Source organism: Anas platyrhynchos, chromosome 26, assembly GCF_047663525.1.
Source record: "Anas platyrhynchos isolate ZD024472 breed Pekin duck chromosome 26, IASCAAS_PekinDuck_T2T, whole genome shotgun sequence".
NCBI lineage: Eukaryota > Metazoa > Chordata > Aves > Anseriformes > Anatidae > Anas > Anas platyrhynchos.
The window spans coordinates 1,887,192-1,900,170 of NC_092612.1; the positions used below are offsets into that span (position 1 = coordinate 1,887,192).

Genomic DNA, 12,979 nt, shown 5'->3' on the forward strand with positions numbered 1-12,979 from the left:
TGGGGCTCCCCTCGGGGCCGCGGCGCTGACCGCTTGGCCGGGGAACGGGAAGAGCTGGGAGACAATGAGCTTAGGCACCAAGCCCATAAGGTGATTAGCGGCAGCGAGGGGATCACAAGGCAGATGCAGACGGCGAGGGGGGGGGACACACACGGATTAGGGGCTCCTCTCCCCTCTCCCTGCATCACGCCCTGGCCGGGGCAGCCGTGCAGGGGACAGTGCGGGGCTGTGCAGGTTTAATTTGGGCAGCCCTGAAATCCCAGGGCAGGAAGCAAAGCGGAGCGGGGTAAAACCACTCTCCGGACAAGCTCATTAATATCTCCCAGCGCCGTCGATTTCGCAGCGTATCTATCGGCCGGGCTAGATAAGGGCCAACAAACCGCTGCCGCCTTCAGATAAGGCGGTGCTCCTTCGCCGTCGCGCCCCGCTCGCAGTTTATCTGACGGCGGCAGATCTGGAGGTAAAGAGATTTGGCAGCGAGAAGAAACCTGCGGCGATGCGCAGGCGATACGCCGAGCTGCCCAGATAAAAGACCGGGGGGGGGAGCGGGGGAAGAGTTTAAAGCAAGGCTGGGATGCGCTGCTGCTCCCAGGTGGAGCTGGGATGATGGGGAGCCCCCCGCCCTGCCCCACACTTGGGATGCTCGTTTGGGAAGCACGAGGGGACAAGGACCAGGACACTGGCTCTGTGCCTGGGGGGGACCCTGCTGCGTGTCCCTGAGGTCCCCAAAAGCTGTCCAGCACCACAGCCAAGGTGAAGGGCAGCTGACAAGTCAGGAAGGGTGCTTGGGGATCCGCAGAATGGCCCAGAACTGATTGAGGAACACCAGAATGCTGGAGAAAAATGAGATTTATTGGCTTGTTGATACGTTTTCATGGGGGTTAACAACTCACAGGGGTCGGGCTGCTTGCGAGTCCCTTCCTGGGGGTCCAGTGCTTTGGGGCAGGGATGCCACTGCCTGGCTCCTGTCCTGCTGCTGCGTGAGGACATGCGTGATGACCACAGCGGCCACCAGGCTGCCCAGAACCAGGAGGCTGAGAACCCCCTTGGTTTTGCAGTAGGACCACGAAACGCCTGTAACCGAAGAGCCAAAAGATGGGGAAGGGGAGGCACTTCCCACCTTGGGGTCACCGAGCCCCACAGGGTTTGGAGCATCCTGCAGGACTGATCCTGCCAAGCCCCCACCTGCATGCTGCCACATCTCCCACTCATTCATCCCAAACAGATTTCAGTCCCAAAGCTCATTTAGGACATAAAGGTGCAGGAAACGTCCCACAAACCTGTGCCTGGAGGGAAGCAGAGCGTCGCGGTGTCGATGCTGGTAATCCTCCAGCTGACCGGGTTACTTGCATTGCAGATGTAGGTCCGAGGCTCGGTGTCCTCATGCACCTGCAGCATGTTCCCATGTCCCAGGGGCTCCCCATCACGGAACCAGCTGTAGGAGACGTTGGCAGCACCGGGCACGGAGCAGAGCAGCGAGAAGTTGCACCGGCCCTGCTCCTCCCGCAGCACTTGTGCGTTCAGGTGCAGCTGGCCGATGGGCTCTGTGAGGACAGGGGGGTGAGAGGGGCCGGGGAGAGTGCTGGGGGGGGAGAGGGAGGCAGCCACTCACCCCACACTGACACGTGGAAGCACTGAGAATGAGTGTGGCCAGATGCAGTCTCAAAATCTGCATAGTATTTGCCGCTGTCTGCCTGGGTGACCGGGCTGATGCTCAGGGAGAGGGTCTCTGGGAGGAAGGTGGCTCTCCCAGGAAAACGATTCCTGAAATCTGGATCTTTATCCTTTGAAACCCTCACGATGACCATCAGGGTTCCTGAATCCAGTGCCACTTTCCATTCCAACATTACCCATTTTTGCTGCGGTTCCTTGGGCAGCAGCCACAGCTCTCCTCTGGCAGGCACAGCCATGTCCTCGCACCCTGAGGTCCCAAAGAAGAGGCACGCGGTGAGCATGAGGCATGGGGGGTCCCGGGGTGTCAGAAAAACCTGGGGAGGGGGCTCAGCTGTGCTGCAGGAGAGTCCCCCACCCAGCCTAGCCCCAGGACTGGCCGGGGTCTCTGGCACTTGGAAAGTGGCCAGCAGCGTGTGGCTGCATCACCGCTCAGTTCCCCTCGTTCTCGGAAGGAGCTTGCAGTTAATTCCTCCTTCGCCTCTCACATCCTCCATCACCAGTTGTTTCTGGGTAGTGAGAAGGAGCTACTGTCATGTACACCCACTTCGGGGTTATTTGTTCCCAATCCATGCTTGTTATCTAGGGCCAATATGAAGAGAGTTGTCTCTTGCAAAAAAAAACCCTGCCTTAGCTCTTGCTTGCTTCTCCCTCCCAGAGCACACTAAAGCCTTGGAAGCAGAATATTTTCTCATAGATATGCATCCTTTCCGGAAAAAAAAAAATAAATCACAATAACTGCACAGCAAGGAAAACTTCAGGCCCTCAAAAATCTGCTTTTTGCTTTCAGTGCCACTTTATTGGGGTTCTTCTCCCCCAGCCACTCAAAAGGTGATCTTGGACTTCGCTAGTGACCATTTTCTTGCTGGTTGGCACAAAAGACACAAAAGAAAGAACCAAAACCAATGCCGCAGCTGAATGACGATCTGAGGCAGGCAAGTAACAGCAGTTTCCCAATGAGCTTACCTTGGGCTCGGCTGAGGAAGAGGAAAGGGATGAGGAGAAGGGCAGCGCGCTGCATGGTCAGCTGCACCACGCCACGCAGGAACAGGAACGAGGCGTGACGTGGCCGTGAGGGCAGGCGTGGGGGCTGATCCTCAGCAGGTTGTGGGGTAATGCATGGGGCTGGAGGCTGGCCCCGTACCCACAGCCTGGCTCCATGGGGCGGTGGGAGGAAAGGGATGGAGCCCTGAGCAGGGGCATCGCCCAGCTTCGCCCGTGGGTGCAGCATCACCGAGGTCCTGCATGGCTACGAGTGAGAAGTGCATCAAAACATGGAACAAGCATGAGAAGAAGTAAAAAAAAAAATCAACCCCACACTCATGCCTTTATTAGGTCCCAGAGAAAGGTGCTGGGAGGTGAGGGAGAAGGCAGCTCTGGTCCCGTACCTCCCTGACCCCCAGGCTGGGCTGGGCACCGCTCTCTGGTGGGCCGGATCCTGCTCGGGGCTGTCTCCAAGCTGGTGTCAGGGTGCTCGCATGCTGTACACTGTGAGCAGCCAGTGCCTCTGAGCACCTTCTCCTCCCAAAGACAAACTGCAAAAAGAAAGCAAAACCCCAAAAGCACCCCCTTTACGCAATTAAAATTAGTTTCCCCTGAGGTTTGCAGCCACTGCGCCCTGCAGCTGAGCTTGCTTGGGAGGCAGCAGCACGAATCCCCCCAGGGCCAGGGGAGCCTGAGCTGGTCCCATCCTCCCCACTGGTGACGCAGGGACAGCGGGGGTGGCTGGAGGCGAGCTGTGGCAACGCGGAGGATATTGCACTGGAGTGTGCGCCCATGAGGGTTTGAGGAACCGCAGGCGAGAGAGGAAGTTGTTGATGGCCGGTCACGGGTTCACAGGGCTTTCTCCAGCTGCAGACAGCTTGCTCGCACACTCCAGAGATGGAGCAGCCCCGGGATGTTCTGCCAGCACCGTGGATGGTGCTGTGCCTGGTGCTGTGGGTGGCAGCCCAGCTCCCTGCAGGTGCCCAAGGTGAGGAGGGGGCGCAGGGCGAGCCGATGGCACAGCGGGGTGGCTGGAGGCTGAGGGTAGGGCAGGGGGGATGCGCGGCTGGGACGTGGGTTTTCAGCCGGGCTCGGGGGTCCTGAGGAGATGGACAGGGGCTCGGGGCGTATTTGGGGTTTTCTCTGCCTCTGTCCTCTGCACCCAGGCCGGCCCAGCCCATTTGGGGCCATCGCTGGCCGCCGCGCCGCGCCAATTCCCTTTTGCAGGCCGGATTTCTCTGCTGAGTGAGATCAGCCCCTTCTGACAGCAGTTTCGGGGAACTGTCAGTGCCTGAGGCTCTTCCTAAAACTGGAGACTTCTGTGCCATGGGGAGCAGGGCCCCTGCAAGTGCCTGGGCTCGGGGGCACGTTTGGTGCCTACAGCATCCCCTGGACACATTTCCATAGCCCCCATCACGTTCCCTGCTTTTGGTGTGACCGGGGCGGGCCCCACCTCTGCCTCCTCTCCCCGACCACCCCATCCCCACCAGTTTGCAGGCTAGCTCTGCCAAACTGGCCCCGGGGGGGTCACACCTGGGGGGATGCTGCTGGCTCCAAGCTTCAGCAACAAAACCTGCAGCAAGCTGGGGCTCAGTTGAGCTGCAAAACCTCCCTGGAGGTGCCGGTGCGGTTAACCTTGGCGTGCTCCACCAGCTCGGCCCCTGCATTCACACCTCTGCAGCCGACACTTTGCATTGTCTCTTCCCCTGCTCGCTGTGACCGCAGTGGCTGGGCAAGGCACAGCCTGGCCGAGGGCGTCACGGTGCCTTTTGTGGTTTTCTTGCAGCACAACGTGGTTGCAAAGCTTCAGCTGTCCCCGTTGCTTGAAGGCTCCTGGGTGCCTGGAGCGGGGGGCGCACAGTGCAGTGCGATTCAGGTGTGAGCCCACGGGGGATAATTAGTGCTTATCCCTCCCAGGGAGGCTGCTCCTGCTTTTGCATGTCCCAGCCTCTCTTATTGCTTGATTTGGGGGTGTCCCCTCTGTATCGGGGTCTGGTGGCTGCAGTTTAATGAAGGTGAGGTTTAGGCTCGGTGTCTCAAGTCGGGTCTCGCCCCCACCCACGCACGCAAGGAGAGCGAAGCCGGTGGCTTTGTCAGTGCCCTCCGAGCATCGATGCGGAGCTGTAATCCCCGACCTGGTGCTTGTCCCCGTGGCTGTGCCATACAGGGGGCTACGGGGGGGCGGCAGCACACCTGGCTATGCCATGCCGAGCTGGGGACCCTCAGCAGCCCCCCACCTTTTGGGGCTGCTGCAGAGCCTGGTGCAGCCCCAGCTGCACGGAGGCAGGAGGAAACGGAGCGGCTGCGTGCGTGCTCGTCCCGGTGACCGCTGCCTTTTGTGTGTGTGGTTTTTGTTGTTGTTTTTTTTTTTTTTTTTTTTTAGGGGCTTTTTATCTCACCTCTACCAGAGGCCCAGACATCCGGGGCTGATCTGAACAGGAAGGGGAGAAAGCCCAGCTTCGGGGTGGGGGGAAGGGTCCCTTGGGTAAGGTTCTTGCTGCTCCCCAGGCTGGGCAGGCAAGAAAGGAGCTGGGGCAAAAACGAGCAACTGGAGCCTTACTGGAGGGGCTGCAAACACCTCTGCTCAGGTCAGAGATGATACAAACATGGGCAGCCACCAGCTGTGAGTACGGGGTGCGGACAGACACACGGCCAGCTTGGGGTGCTGCAGGAGCTGGGGACACCCAGGGACCTGGTCCTGCTGCGCCGAGCACTGGTGCCAAAGGGTATGGGGGCACCAGCACAGGGGGCTCCAGTGGGTGAGCCCCCTCTCCCACTGCCCTGGGGGCACCCCCCGTGCTCACCCCGTGCCTCTTCTTTGGGACCGCAGGGTGCGAGGACATGGCTGTGCCTGCCGGAGGAGAGCTGTGGCTGCTGCCCAAGGAACCGCAGCAAAAATGGGTAAACTTGGAATGGAAAGTGGCACTGGATTCAGGAACCAAGCTGGTCATCGTGAGGGTTTCAAAGGATAAAGTTCCAGATTACAGGAATCGTTTTTCTGGGAGAGCCACCTTCCACCCGGAGACCCTCTCCCTGAGCATCAGCTCGGTCACCCAGGCAGACAGCGGCAACTACTCTGTAGATTTTGAGACTGCATCTGGCCTCACTCATTCTCAGTGCTTCCACGTGTCAGTGTGGGGTGAGTGGCTGCCTCCCTCTCCCCCCCCAGCACTCTCCCCGGCCCCTCTCACCCCCCTGTCCTCACAGAGCCCATCGGCCAGCCACACCTGGAGGTGCGCATGCTGCAGCAGGAGCAGGGCTGGTGCAACTTCTCGCTGCACTGCTCCGTGCCCGGTGCTGCCAAGGTCTCCTACAGCTGGTCCCGTGATGGGGAGCCCCTGGGGCACGAGAACATGCTGCAGGAGCATGAGGACACCGAGCCTGGGACCTACATCTGCAATGCAAGTAACCCGGTCAGCTGGAACACGTCCAGCATCAACACCACGACGCTCTGCTTCCCTTCGGCCACAGGTAATTTGCTCTCGGTTCCATCCAAGCTGGCTTTGGGGGTGCACAACTTGCGCTGCTCCGGTCTCTGGGACCTACATTTCCCCAGTGAAACTCCAGAGGGTGCCATGCTGCTGCTGGGCTAAAATGTGCCCAGCTTCCCCTCTTGGGAACGGAACGGTGACTGCTGGGCGCGGGAGATGTACTTCGGGGCTGAGGTTTCCTGGGCAGGTGCTGAGCTGTGGCACTGATGGGGACCGTGCTTCAGAAACGTCCAGGCTCTGCCCCACGTCAGCCTTCTGCCCTCATTCTTCTCAGGGTCTGCCGTCCCGTGGTGGGCAGTGGCCGTGCTGCTGGTGCTGGCTGTCTCCATCGTCACCTTTGTCGCCTGCTGGTGCTGGAGGAAGCGACGGAAGGACGGCTCGGCAGGTTTGACCCCGGGGCTGCCGCGGGGATTTGGCTCTGCAGCTTCTGCGCTCCTGCTAACAATCTCGGTGCTGGCCCTTGGCCACCTGTCCCTGACGTGGGACCGGCCACCAAGCCCCTGGCTCTGCAGGGAGGTCCCCGGGGACGGGCTGAGTCCTGTCCCAGCACCGTGCCCAAAGCCGGTGGCAGCACCGGAGGCTTCACCCCATGGGGTCTCGGGGACTATTTGGGTTGTGGTCAATGTTAGCTCTATTCAGAGGAGGATCAAAACCCAAAAACTCCAGACTGCCAAGGGATGCCTTTCTCCCTCTGCTTTGCTTGCCTTGAGTGCTTCCCAGGGGCTGAATCCCCCCAGCATGGGGGCTGCAAATGCTCATCCCTTGCTCTGACCCTTCAAGCTCCCCCAGGACACGTCGAGCCATCGATGACTGTCTACGAGGAAGTGGGCAAAGTCCAAGCTGGCCAAGACCTTGTGAGTGTTGGGGGCATCCCTGGGTGCCCCCTCACCATGCTGTGCCCCCGGGCAGCATGTGGCCCCCGGGGTATCGGTTTGGAAGTGTCTGTCACCCTGGGCTGTGTTCTTTAACCATCCTGGGGCTGCTTTCTCCTGCAGAACAGGAACAGGGAGGCCAATGTGGTAGGAAACACTATCTACGCCGTGGTCTCCACCAAAGCACAGGTGGGGCTCCAACCCAGGGGAGGGAATCTGGGTGGCCCTCTGGGCAGAGGGCTGCCCCTTTTGCCCATAACTTGCTTTTCATCGCACGTTTTCACTGTTTCACCCTGGCAGGGGCCCAGACACTTCCAGGAGCCCCAAAGCTGCACCATCTACTCCACTATCCAACCTACCAAGAAGGTGAGCTTTCCCTGCCGTGACTCCAGCCCATTTGCAATGGCAGAGAAACCCAAATCCTCCCCACAAGCTGAAGGCATTGGTGCTCGGTGGGACCCTGAAACGCCCTCAGGGACCTTTGGTGGGGCAGCAGCCACCCACTGCCCCTAACGGCAGGTCCTTTCTCTGCTCCGCAGTCCCCTTCCATCAGGAGGAAGAAGCTGGATCCAGCTCTGGTCTGCACTGCCTACACAGAGGTAAAACGGACCCCAGCCCCGCGGGGAGAGGAGCCCCACGCGTCTCCTCTCCAAGTTCCACTCTGCAGCTTCTGCTGCTGGAATTTGGGTGGCTTTGGGGGTGTTTTTTGGTGACTAATGAAAGCTCCAAATCACCCTCCTCGTGCGGGGCTGTAAATGCCATTGTGGGGGACCCGAAGCAACACCCGCCAGTCCCTGCTGGGCTGAAACTCCCCCCTTTCCTTGCAGCCTACGGTGCCTTTAAAACACCGGAGTCTCCCACCGCGGACCTTGTCCCTGTCTCCTGTGGACAACCACCACTCCTAGCCCCTGGCCGTTTCGGCAAGACCTCCTCTTCTTCTGGAGCCAGCACCCAAGGGGCAGCACCCGTGGGGAGCTGGGGACTTGCTCAAGATGAGAACATCCAGACGTGGGGTTTTACAAGGACTGCAAACCCAAACTGCGCCTTGGAGGCTTTGCTGCGAGGGAAAGGGGGACAGGCTGGGTGGTTGAAGCTTGTCTGTGGAGGAGACGGCTTTGAAATCTGGACTGTGCGTCGGTGGGAGCTGAGGATGCAGGGTGTGTGTTAGTGCCAGTGTATGAGCTTGTTTTTTGTTTGTTTGTTTGTTGTTTTTTTTTTTTTTTTTTTTTTTTAATTTTTTGACAGATCCAATACACCTTGCAAATTCATTTTAAGTGTGAATAGAAGCCGAACTGCAAGAGGCAATTGTGGGGCTGGTTTAATTAGCTTAATTGACTATTTATAGCCTCAAATGTAACTTGGAGGGGGAAGAAGCGGGGGGTGGATCACCTTGCTCTGGGATTGGGAGCCTCTGAAGTCAATGCTGAGGAACTTGGAAAAGTTTCTGCTGTGTGAACTGGGGTGGCCCTGGGGATGGTTTCAGGGCAGGAGCGCAATGCTGGGCATGGCCTCGAGCACCTGGAGCCATCCCGTGTCCAGCAATGCCCCCATGTCCCTTCCCCCTGAAGTTATCCCATGGCATGAGTGGCTCTGGGAGAAGGGAGGGGAGGAGGAAGAGGAGCTCTGGCTTCAAACATCTCACCAAAGGCAAGATCAAGGGATTTTATTCGGGATTAAAATTAAATGTGCCACTTTGATGGAAGCTCTCTCCTGATGGTGCTGCCTGCTCCCCTCTCGTCTGATTCCCTGCATCAAAATATCTTTGTGTCTGCTCCCTGTGAAGGGAGCACTAATGGGGATCGTTAATGGGGAGCTGTGCTGGGAGGGTGCTGGGGGGGAGCTGGCTGTCCTAGCAAGGAAACCTGGGGGGCAGGCGCTGCCCATAGGGGCTCGGGCACTGCTGTGCTGCTGCCGATCGGAGCCAGCCCACACCCTGTCTTCTGCTCTTCAAGGCATGCAAGTGTGAGCAGAATACTTCTCACACTAAATACGGGTGAATGCAAAATGCAAATGAGCATAAAGAGACTTTTCTTATTTCTTTTTGGTGAATAATATCCCTTCCAATAGCATAAGTCCCTACCTCGCTGCTCTCTGCCCCCAAAAGAACCATAGAATATTGCGATTTGGAAGGGACCCACCCATAAGGATCATCGAGTCCAACTCCTAGCACCGCACAGGTCTATCCAAAAGTTTCGACCATGTGACTAAGTGCACAGTCCAAACGCTTCTTAAATTCAGACAGGCTCGGTGCAGGGACTACTTCTCTGGAGATCCTGTTCCTTTGTGCGACCACCCTCAGAGAAGAACCTCTTCCTGATGTGTAGCCGAAACCTCCCCTTCCTCAGCTTGACTGCCGCCCTCCGGCTCTCTCAGGCTGGAGGACACAAAAGAGGAAGAAACGGTGCACTCTTTAGTCTTTGAATGTACTTTTTTGACCGGAGAGCTGGGGGTTTGGTGTGTTTCTGTGCTGGAGCCATGTGAGTTCCAGAGATAATATCGCGTGCCAAACCGCAGTGAAAATGGCGATTGGGCTTGCAGCGGAGCTCCTCTTCATCTTCTTTATTCTGCAAGGTAACATCAGGGTGTGTGTGGGGGGTGTCCTCCAGGGCAAAGGTGCCGGGTGGGCTGTGATGCCGGGCTGGAGGCGGATGGTGCTGGGGAGGGCAGTGGTGGTGGTGGTGGTGGAGGTGGGCACTGGGGAGGTGCCTGTGGGTCGCCCGTCCTACCTGAGCCTTCCCCATCCTCACTCTTTTCCCCAGCAATTCCCACCCCCAAGCTGTGACCTGCAGAGAAACCCCGGTGTCCATCTTGCTCCCCATGGGGCACCCCAGTGTCCCAGCAAGCAGGGGGGCAAGGGGCTGCCGAGTGAGCTGGGGAGGGGGGAGAAAAGGAAGCAATAGTGGAAGCAAAAATGTCAGTGACAGAGCTCGGCATGAAGCTGTGCCTCTCAAGGTGCTCCGAGCATTGAGAAAAGGGAAGGCACGGATGTGTACGGACACAGGGGCAGGCAGCTGGAGCGTGGCCCTGAAGGGGGGGACGGGGCGTTTGGGGCTGAGGCAGACAAAATGGCCGCCCAAAGCCTGGGGTGCGGAAGAAATGGCTTCCTGCTGTCACCAGCATCAGCACGACCTTGCCCCACGTTCCTTGTGCAGTTCTGGGCTCAGAACCATATGAAGGACATGAAAATATCAGATTGGGCCCAAAGGAGGGCAACGGGGGCATGGCAAGGACCAGAGGGCACGATGTGCGAGATTTGCGTAGCCCTGAAAGGAGCAGGCCTCATGGCACCCAGCAGCTTCCTCATGAGGGCAGCACCGACGCAGGCCCTGGTCTCTTCTCCCTAGTGACAGGATGTGAGGAAATGGTGCCGGGGTTGGCCTGACAGGATGTTAGGCAAAACTTTGCTTTGGTCAGGCCCTGGAAGGAGTTTGCGGGGTCATGGCCATGTCCCCAAGACAGTCAATGCTCAAGCAAGTGGACAGCACTCTTGGATATATGCCCTGACTCTAACTTCTGTGGAGGCAGGAGTCGGGACGATGAGCCTCTGCCTGTTCCCACTATGGGGCATTGCATGGAAACATTTATTTTGGAAAAAATGTCACAAAATCATTAACTTTGGACAAGCCCTCCAAGTTCATTGAGGTCCAACCACCCCCTACCACCCAAGTCACCCACTAACCCATGTCCCCAAGCACCATGTCCAACCTTTCCTTGACCACCCCCAGGGGCCGTGACCCCACCACCTCCCTGGGCAAAGAGCACCGTGGCCACCAGGTCCAACCATTACCCTAGCGCTGCCAGCTCTGCCACGAGACCATGTCCCTGAGCACCACAGCAGATCTGTCCAGGAATGGTGGCCCAGCCCCTTCCCTGGGCAGCCTTTTCTGATGCCTCACAGCCCCAGGGGGCTACAAAGGCGGGTGGCTGAGGCCAGGGGCTGCCCCATCCCCCCGAGCCATGCCTGGTAGCACAACTCTCTGCTCTCCCCACAGCACGGGTGCAGGCGGATAACTTGCAGGCAGTAGGGGTGGTGGGAGGCGTAGTATACTTCAGGCCCCCACTGCCGAACCTGACAACCGCCTACCACCAAAGCCACTGGTACTGTGGCAGCTCCCTGAAGATTGCCATCCATGAGTACGGGAAGGGAGTCCGGTACCTCGATGGCCCTTTCAAGGACCGCCTTGAGCTCTTCCCCAACAATACGCTGAAGATCAGCAGCTTGCAGAAAAACGACAGCAACAACTTCTGGATGTACCTGCAGGATGTGGCGGGCAAGGAGTACGATGACTACAGTGTCTACCTGAAGGTGTATGGTGAGCCTGGGCGGGGAGGGTGGTGGTCCCGACACCCCTCTTGGGACAGTGTGGGCTGTGACATCCCAGTGCCTCTTGCAGATGTGGTCCCCAAACCTACCGTGCGTGCCATAGTGAACGGGGACAACCCGGAGCACTGCGATGTCACCCTGGAGTGCTGGGTGCAGCTGGAAGACGTGACCTATGAGTGGATGCCCCCCATCAGGGTCATGCCAGTGGGCTCTAACAGCACCAACAGCACCCTGCCCCTCTCCTTCAACCCCTCCCTGGAAACCTACACGTGCAGGGCCAGCAACCCCGTGTCCTCCAGCAGCGCCCGGCTGATCCGCAGGCACCCCTGCTCGTGGACAGGTACCGGCTGTACCAGGTGGCAGAACCTGGGTGAGATGGGCGGGAGGTGGCTGCCGGGTGTCCCAGGGGTCAGGTCCCTTTTCCCATGGGCACGAGCCCCCCGTGGAGGGGACCATGGGGCTGGGTGTTCCAGCCCTGTGGTGGTCCCACTGGGGCTGCTCTCATGTCTTTGTTTTCCCTCTGCCTCCAGCTGAGTCCTCTGCTGTCTCCACCGCCACCAAGACCAGCATGCTGATGTTGCTGGGACACCTCCTCCTCCTCTTCTTTGCTCTGCATTAATGACATGTTGTGGCTGATGTTGTCTGCTGTGGGGGTAGAACCTGGATGAAGCCCCCAGATGGCAAGTCTCTTGCAACGGCACTTTGAGAATCCCAGCAATGCGAATCACCAAATGGACATTTAGCAGCTCAAAAATGCACCCAGCCCTAGCTCTGAGACCTGAGCCGAGCCTTTCCTGCAGGTTCCCCATGGCAGTGGGCATCCTCAGCTCTCTTGGTGTCTGCCAGCCACTGGGGGGGAATGCCCTTCGGGGACTGCTGTGTGGTGTGGTTATGAGGGCTGGTACACAGCACGTTTAGCCTGGAACCTGTGACACCTTCAGGGGAAGTGCACCCCTGGGTGGTTGAAGCTTGTCTTTGGAGAAGATGACTTTGAAACTTGGACTGTGCGTCGGTGGGAGCTGAGGATGCAGGATGTGTGTGTTGTGGTTTAACCCAGCTGGCAACTAAACACTATACAGCCCTTTCCACCCCTTCCCAGGATGGGGGAAAGAAACAAGAAACTTAAGCTTGTGAGTAGAGATAGACACAGTTTATTAGGACAGAAAATAATAATAACAACAACAATAACAATAATAAAAAAGATGTGTACAAAACAAGTGATGAATGATGTGATTGCTCACCACCCGCTGACCGATGCCCAGTCTAACCCCTAGCAGTCTGGCACCCCCTCCCCGGCTAGTCCCCCCTTATATACCGTCCAGCATGACCCCAGGTGGCACGGAATACCCCTTTGGCCTATTTGGGTTAGCTGTCCTGGGTCTGTCCCTTCCCAGCTCTTGCTGCACCCCCAGCCTGCCCGCTGGCAGGACAGAGCGAGAAGCTGTAAAGTCACCTATACACCGAGAGAAATCTTTTCTCACATCTCATAGCTCACGCTCGTATAGGTTTCGGCTAGGTACTGCTGTTTTTGCGAAGTCTTCCTCTTCATCCTCCTGCTCCTCTGAAGGCCCGGCCTCGTCTTCTCTATACCTAGGCCTAGCAGAAGGCTCTCTGCGTTCTAAACGACCTGACTCTCT

The 12,979-nt window shown here is 58.2% G+C and overlaps 3 protein-coding genes across 5 annotated transcripts; 2 read left to right on the forward strand and 1 right to left on the reverse strand.

Annotated features, from left to right (window-relative positions):
* Window positions 1–831: 831 nt before the first annotated feature.
* On the reverse strand, window positions 832–3,194 carry LOC119713783 (natural killer cell receptor 2B4-like). The gene is made up of 5 exons (XM_038167818.2): window positions 3,060–3,194; window positions 2,638–2,920; window positions 1,613–1,921; window positions 1,281–1,544; window positions 832–1,074 (listed from the first exon to the last, which is right to left on the reverse strand). The coding sequence occupies exons 2-5, from the start codon at window positions 2,900–2,902 to the stop codon at window positions 890–892; spliced, it is 1,023 nt and encodes a 340-aa protein (XP_038023746.2). The 5' UTR covers window positions 2,903–2,920; window positions 3,060–3,194; the 3' UTR covers window positions 832–889.
* Window positions 3,195–3,282: 88 nt separating this feature from the next.
* Window positions 3,283–8,720, forward strand: LOC139999535 (natural killer cell receptor 2B4-like). 3 transcript variants are annotated; one of them, XM_072028020.1, is made up of 9 exons: window positions 3,283–3,643; window positions 5,486–5,794; window positions 5,863–6,126; window positions 6,421–6,531; window positions 6,927–7,000; window positions 7,142–7,207; window positions 7,319–7,384; window positions 7,558–7,617; window positions 7,846–8,720. In XM_072028020.1, exons 1-9 carry the CDS (start codon window positions 3,553–3,555, stop codon window positions 7,921–7,923), a joined length of 1,119 nt encoding a protein of 372 aa, XP_071884121.1. In that variant the 5' UTR covers window positions 3,283–3,552; the 3' UTR covers window positions 7,924–8,720. The 3 variants fall into 3 exon arrangements, with proteins under 3 accessions (XP_071884121.1, XP_071884122.1, XP_071884123.1); XM_072028021.1 differs by lacking the exon at window positions 3,283–3,643 and adding an exon at window positions 3,715–5,278; XM_072028022.1 differs by lacking the exon at window positions 3,283–3,643 and adding an exon at window positions 3,716–5,243.
* Window positions 8,721–9,254: 534 nt separating this feature from the next.
* On the forward strand, window positions 9,255–12,559 carry LOC139998560 (CD48 antigen-like). The gene is made up of 4 exons (XM_038167823.2): window positions 9,255–9,589; window positions 11,011–11,331; window positions 11,413–11,682; window positions 11,873–12,559. The coding sequence occupies exons 1-4, from the start codon at window positions 9,538–9,540 to the stop codon at window positions 11,959–11,961; spliced, it is 732 nt and encodes a 243-aa protein (XP_038023751.2). The 5' UTR covers window positions 9,255–9,537; the 3' UTR covers window positions 11,962–12,559.
* Window positions 12,560–12,979: the final 420 nt, after the last annotated feature.